This window comes from Urtica dioica, chromosome 6 (assembly GCF_054948205.1).
Source record: "Urtica dioica subsp. dioica isolate 48M chromosome 6, U.dioica_male_clone48M_v1_H2, whole genome shotgun sequence".
In the NCBI taxonomy this organism is placed as follows: domain Eukaryota; kingdom Viridiplantae; phylum Streptophyta; class Magnoliopsida; order Rosales; family Urticaceae; genus Urtica; species Urtica dioica.
The window spans coordinates 41,361,094-41,368,342 of record NC_142761.1 but is presented as its reverse complement, the minus strand read 5'-3'; the positions used below and the strand labels follow the sequence as shown (position 1 = coordinate 41,368,342).

Below are 7,249 nucleotides of genomic sequence, written 5' to 3'. Positions count from 1 at the left end.
GCCAAAAGTTACTGGAATATATTTTTTTTAAAAGGCTAAAAATTATACTTTTGGGTTGGGTGCAAAAATTACACCAAATAGAAATTTCATAATGTGACCTCCTAAGTTAAGAAATATTAAGAACGGACCTCTTATTTACAAAATATCTTTGGAATAGATTTTGTTACTCAAAAACAAATAAAAATGCCCTTGTACCACTTAAATTTAAATTATTACTTATTCTTCACATTTCTACTCTCTCTCTCTACATTGACGGATTCGGAAGAGCTACGACGAATTCCAACGAGCAACAACGATCCACGATAATCTCCAACAAGCACGTGTGAAATTAATTTTTAAAAATTAATTTTTTTCATTGTAAACTCTATCATTGAAGAAAATATCAAGTTTCATCGAAATTTATCGAAAACTATCCAAATTTATTATAATAAAATAAAATTAAGGAAACAATGATTTTATTTTATTTTATAAGAGCGACTACAAAAAGAGTCGCCTAATTCAAATTATTTTTGATTAATTATGATGACTTCTGATGATTTAAAAAAACAGTGACGATTTAAATGCAATTTTGAGTCTGTTCCTAAATATTTTGCAAGTAAAAAAAAGTTCGTTCTTGAGATATTTCAATAGCATTTTCATATTGAAGAGCCCTTTGGAAGCTACTTCGCAGAATCAACTCTTCATACGACTTTTTCAAAAAAAAAAAAAAAAACTCTTCATACGACAGCAAAACACAGAATGCATTACAGCCGTTGAAGAGTGAAGCTATGTTCCGACGCGTCATCGCAGCCGTCCATCAGGGTGAGGCCCACGTGGCCCCGGATTACGGGCCCGGCGATAAGGCTGATGTGGCCCAAGATACAGTCTCAAGGCTATGCTCGTAATTTGCAAAATACAAACGGAATTAAATGAACAGCTAGAAATGTGGCCGAGGTTATTCTATTTAAAACTTTTTATCCGAGAAATAAAAGGGGGAGAGAATGTCGAATTTACCCCCAGAGAAAACAGAGCTAAACGCAGCAACAAAAGCAAAGCAAACAATCATAAGACTCAAAAATGGCTTCGGCGGAGCAATTGGTTCTCGACTTGAGCAATCCCGATCTTCGCGAAAACGCTCTTCTTGAGCTCTCTAAGGTTTTCCTTTCCAAATTAACAATCTTTATTGATCATATTCCTCTTGTTTATTTCTCATCGTACTGTCGCATCATCATCATCATTATTGCTTTTTATTTTTAGAGAATTTCGAGTTTCGGATTTCACTGTGTTGTTTTATTTGATCTCTTTTTTCTTTCTTTTTGTTCTTTTTTAAGTTTTGATTTTGATACTTTATGCGTCGGTTGCAAAGCTGATTTCTCGTAGTTCATTTTGTTTCCTTTATTGTTTCTTCCGTCATTGAGGTTGATTTGTTAATGAACTTTCTATTTTGAATATAAATTTCACTTCAGAATAATTTTTTTTAATTGAGTTCTTGAAATGTGGAACATTCCTATCATACATCAATTTTCATGTTAGCTATCAGAGCTCTCTATTTTCCCACTCCGTGATCATCGTAATCTTGTCTTTACTCAGCTTAGTGGTCCTTGGATTTTTAGGGTGTGTTTGGAGATGAGATCTGAGAAATGGAAAAAATTCAGAATAAAATTAATACGTTAACTTTTACTTTTCGAAAGTGATAAAATTTTGTTGGAAAAAAAATACTCAGAAAAATGGTGAAGTGTGGATTTTGTTGCTCCTTTAAGGTTTGGTTCATTATCATGATTTTGATGTGTGGTGTTACCTCTTTGCTGTGCAAAAAGTTATTGCAACTCGAAAGGCATAAGCTAAAATATCAAGTGTGAACTAAAACAGGGTTTTTCTTTTCGATTTGGTTAATTTATTTGTAAATGCTTTAATGCCTTAGCTATAAATTTAGAGCTATGAATAATGCCTTAGCTTTGTGGAAATCGTGTAATCCCTATATCAAGAAGCGAAATCTTTTTTTTTTCTTCTTCTTTTCTTTTCATTTTGTACAACAATTTAACTTGATAGCAAAAGGAGCATATGTTCAATATTTTTTTGATAAACGAATGGACGTATCGCTTTGTCAATGTTAAACTTTTGGAGGTTATTAAATTTTTTATCCCTTCTAAAAATAGTATCAAAGACGTCTAATTCTTCTTGTTTCATTTCTGCACAATAACGAATTTGTTGTAGACTTATTGTCTTTTGTATGTAATCAAAACGGAACTCGTCACTTTCCATGGTGCGTTTATTGCAGAGTCATTTATGTTCTTATATAAGTATATTTCCTTATGGACTTTGTAGAAGAGAGAATTGTTTCAAGATTTGGCTCCACTATTATGGAATTCATTTGGTACAATCGCTGCATTATTACAGGTATGTATTCCATCGGTTGGTTCAATGTTTCTGTTCTACTTTCCGTACCACATTTTTTTTATCGGACTTGCTCATCATCAGTCTTAACATTTTACATGGTTACCAAAATAAGCATTAACTCCGAAAAACTTGGATGACTGATAGTTTAGCTTTTCCCTGTTATTGTGTATCTAACAGAGGTGTATGTAAATATAAATAAATAAATTCAAGAAGTATCTATTTGCACTCTTATCACGTGTTTTTTATTTTCTTACCGCAGGAAATTGTATCAATTTATCCTGTTCTGTCACCACCCAATCTAACCCCGGCACAATCGAATCGTGTCTGCAATGCTCTTGCTCTTCTCCAGGTGATTCAATTTTCGCATCTCATAACCCTCTTTCTTCTGTTGATTAGTGTTGTAATTATAAATATTTCTAAGTGGGTTGAAATCTAAAATTGTGTATAGAAAACCATTGGATGCAACGTATTGAGAATGTGGTTGGAAAATATAGTGGGAATAGACAGACAACTAACGAAGAAGAAAGCAGTTGATGTATTAAAAGTCCATTGATACAATATTCTTGACATTATAACCCCTGGATATTTGTTCAGATTTTATCTTGGCATTTGGTTCTGCGTGGAGTCTTATGAATTTTAATGGTTATTTTCTGTTGTAGTGTGTGGCGTCTCACCCAGATACAAGGATGCTATTCATCAACGGTGATATTCTCATTCTAGTCCTAAATATATGTAGCATTTCAGAATTTTAATTTTGAATTAATGCATATATAGCTATACCCTCTGCTATTTCTCCATTGTTTATGAATTACACCCAGGTAGAATAGAAGGTCTTACTACTTTAAACACCATTTTATAGTGCATTATACATTTTTATTAGGAATGCTATCTGTTAAATGTATACACATCAGATATGAGATTGTTTTCTTACCATATGAATCGCAGTTTATCGTCCCTTTTCAAGGTTTTAGAAAACATATCATGACGTAATGTGTACGAGGACATCAAATTTTTTGTCTTAAGTTTACTAATTTTGTGTGAAATTTATATTTTCAGCTCACATACCCCTGTATCTGTATCCTTTCCTCAACACGGGAAGCAAGTCTCGGCCCTTTGAGTACTTGAGGCTTACTAGTCTAGGTGTCATTGGGGCTTTAGTCAAGGTAATTTAATATCACAAGCTTCGTTTTTGCAGAAGCATATAACCATGTTATGTATAATCAGCACCATCGTTTTAACCAGGATGCTAAGACTTGTCCATAGCTAAGCACCGTCCTATTTTATATTCATGTTCTATACAAGGGTGTCTCTTGTTTACATTGATCGAACAATTTCTTTAGTTTGCGGAAACAAAAATACTGTGTTTATTAAGTAGTAAACCAACAGAATAATACAAGATTCATAAGGTAAAAAAAAAAAAAAAATCACTTTACTCCTATGGTACTACTATTTGACTGAACGTATTTATATAACCAGGTTGACGAGTCACAAGTCATTAGCTTCCTTCTATCCACAGAGATAATCCCGCTGTGTCTGCGCACAATGGAAATGGGCAGCGAGCTATCGAAAACGGTTCAACCTCTTGAAATTTCTCATCCTCTCTCGCCGTTTGTCCGCTCGAGAATTTTAAACACCGCACTGATTTGATCCTTTTTTTTCTTTTTTGTCATTGGGGTACATAGGTTATTTCAATGGCCTAAAAATACGGAGTTGTATTGTGGGTGACAGGTGGCGACATTTATAGTACAGAAGATATTGCTGGACGATACGGGGCTGGATTACATATGTACAACGGCGGAGAGGTTCTTTGCTGTTGGGCGAGTTTTGGGGAGCATGGTCGCTGCTCAAGCCGAACAGCCTTCCTCGCGCCTTCTCAAGCACATCATAAGATGCTATCTTAGATTGTCCGATAACGTCAAGTTAGTCTCAACATACAGATACATAATGATATTATTTTATGCCAATTGAAAATTAATGGTTTTGCAAAATAGCCAAGGTTTGTCTAAAATTAGTGACATAGTCACAATTTACCAAAAAAAAAAAAAATGTGGAAGTATCAGGTCTCAAAAGTTTTAATGACAAGTGTCACAAACGATCTTGACGACGAAAAACTTTGGCTATTTTGTTAAATAATTAATTTCAAATTGCTGTTTTGTATAATTTATACTATTTCTCCCTTTTTTCGTATTTGATGGTGCACAGGGCATGCGATGCTTTAAGAAGTTGCCTTCCCGACATGTTACGCGACGCCACCTTTAACACCTGCTTAAATGTGAGTCTAGTTTTATCTTTTTATGAACCTGGAATATAGCCATGTCAAACATTTATTATAAAAAAAAAAAAAAAAAAAATTAAAGAAAAAAACAGGGACTATTTTATAAAGTGGCAGAAGCCTAGAGCATGACTATTTTATAGCCATGTCAAACATTAACGTTGGAAAAATTGTGAGCTGTTGATACTGACCTCCTCTAAAACGCCCTCCATAATTATTTTTCTTTTTTTCCTTTTGGCTACCAGTAGAATATAGCAAGCTTAAAGTACGGAAACAACCGCAATATGCTCCCAATTCCATTTGAATAACAAATTCCATTAATTTTTTTTCTTTTTTCTTTTTTATCAATGGATTCTGCGATATCAACTTATGTGTAGTATAATTTAAAAATTCAGTAAGAATAAAAATATCTTATGACCACCAAATATAAAAAAAAAAATTGAAATGTGCCAAGTTTTTGCAAATGCATTGTACACAGTATTATGTGACTATCCATCTAATTTAATTTAATTTGAACCGTCACATTCTTAATAAATATGTGTTTGTAGGAGGACCCGACAACGAGGAGGTGGTTGCACCAATTGCTGCACAATGTGGGCGTGAACCGCGTTTCGGGGCTTCCAGCTGGCGGAGGATTCGAACACATGATGGTCAACTGAAACTCTGTCCCCGGCGCCTTCTATTTATAACAATCAACTGAATTTCACCGCCGGCTTTGGTTCATAAGACCGTCGAGGTTTATATTCTAGTGTCCTAATTGTTAGTTGTGCCTTGTGTGGTCCTTTTTATTTAATGGGAATCTCTGCAAAGCTTAGATGTCTTTTTTTTTCTTCTTCTTTGGAACTAGATGTTTCATTCATATCTTGTTTATAGACTTTATTTTCAATTGTCATCTTGAACGGCGTGTTAAGATGTTAATTTTCTTCCGAACTCTTTTCTAATGTTACTTAGTTGATAGTGATCAAACACTTTTCTAATCTTTACTGTTTTTCACAGTCTATTGAAATTTATATCATTTAAATCTGGGAGAATATGGCGGATGTCATTGGTGTTTTGGAATTGTCATAGTTTGACTAAATTTTACTTTTTATTTTCTTCCGAAATTAATGAGGCCCGTTTTGTAGTAGGAAATGCAACGTGTATGCTCCATGTGAAAAATAAATAAATTGATGGCAAGTTTGAATAATATTTATTGGTATAATGAAGGGAAAACCATAATTCATCTTTGTAGAATACTTTCTCTGTGTATTGTTTGATTTTTATGAAATACAAAAGCGAATGTCATTTTTATTGGAATATGATTACTATACAATCCTTATAATAATATTATATGTACAAGGTTACATTATAACTTATATTAAAAAGATTAGCAAATCCCTTTTTGCCTACTTGGTCTAATTGCCTTCAAGCCTTTCAAGTCTTATTTACTCCTATACATATCTCATTTCTCACAAGCTTGAAATAAATTGCTCTCAATTTGAGAAAATTTGTCAAAATAATTCAGATCCTAAATTTTTTGTCTCCCTCTCACTTCTCGCTTTCGCTCTCTAAATCTAGAGATAAGATTTAAACCCGTCACCTCACATTTATCAATCTGGCTTGTTGAGTATCGGAGCATGTGCGGATAAATTCTTTTATGCCCTTTTAGCTCTTCTATTTTTTTCAGTCGACAATGATAGAAACCAGTGTTTTAAATGCCAGCGAATTTCGGCGAAAATCGGCGACGGCGGGCTGCCGAAGTATAAACGGTCGGCGAAGATTGTAATTGTCGTTTTTCCACAAAATTTCATTCGACTTTCGCCGAAACGACATGCCGTTTGTCAAATAAACGACCGGCAATTTTCGTTACGTTTAATGAACAAAACAAAGTAAATGTCGTGGTGTTTAGGCGCAAGTCAAGGCTCGAGAGATTTTTGGAGCTCGAAATCCAGCGAGGGAGACGACCCTTACACTGGCGACAACCGGCGGCTTTTCCTTCGTTTCGACATGGCGGAGAACATAATCAACACTATTTCTTCGACAATCGGGGGAATCCCAAATGAAATCAGGTTTCGTTTTGAAACCCCAAACACATAAATTTTATTTTTTGATTTTGATGAGTAATTTGATTTTTTTTCATATAATCTCGTTCTTTAATGTTGTTTGTATTTTTTCATATATATATTTTTAGATTTTTTGTGGACTTCCGGTGAACCATCATTTTTTTCGGTAAACCTCTACCTTTTCGGGCGACTCAAAAAACAAATTCTCAACCAAGCAATTCTATTTTTTTAAGTGAGTTAATGGAATTTAAATAGATTAAAATGAAATTGTTCTAAATGAGGCGCTATCATTTTTATTGAACTCCATGTGATGCACATTATATTGACTTGATGCTCGAGGATGTGAGCAAGCGGACAACCGTCGCCGAAGTGGTTAAGAATAAACGAATATTTGTAATATAACATTTTTTTATGGGAGGTATATGTCATTTATATTAAATTGAAAAGATATATCTAATATTTCTAGAAATCGAAAAGATAATTCTCGCATTTTGATTAAACGCGAGAAATATTCTTGATATTTTCTCATAAGAATAACTCCCTAGTTCATAACTTTGTC

At 33.9% G+C, this 7,249-nt stretch overlaps 1 protein-coding gene across 1 annotated transcript; it reads left to right on the top strand.

Moving 5' to 3' along the window:
* The first annotated feature begins 977 nt into the window (after nt 1–977).
* Nucleotides 978–5,614, top strand: LOC149394218 (uncharacterized). The gene is made up of 9 exons (XM_089618394.1): nt 978–1,134; nt 2,305–2,376; nt 2,636–2,725; nt 3,036–3,078; nt 3,433–3,539; nt 3,853–3,948; nt 4,105–4,295; nt 4,579–4,648; nt 5,197–5,614. The coding sequence occupies exons 1-9, from the start codon at nt 1,057–1,059 to the stop codon at nt 5,305–5,307; spliced, it is 858 nt and encodes a 285-aa protein (XP_089474520.1). The 5' UTR covers nt 978–1,056; the 3' UTR covers nt 5,308–5,614.
* Nucleotides 5,615–7,249: the final 1,635 nt, after the last annotated feature.

Bases quoted from the DNA above. Each gene is read 5' to 3' on its own strand.
- LOC149394218 (XM_089618394.1), top strand. From the start codon at position 1,057: ATGGCTTCGGCGGAGCAATTGGTTCTCGACTTGAGCAATCCCGATCTT. The intron at 2,726-3,035 runs GTGATTCAATTT...TTTCTGTTGTAG, and splicing joins ATGCTCTTGCTCTTCTCCAG to TGTGTGGCGTCTCACCCAGA. The intron at 3,079-3,432 runs GTGATATTCTCA...TTATATTTTCAG, and splicing joins AAGGATGCTATTCATCAACG to CTCACATACCCCTGTATCTG.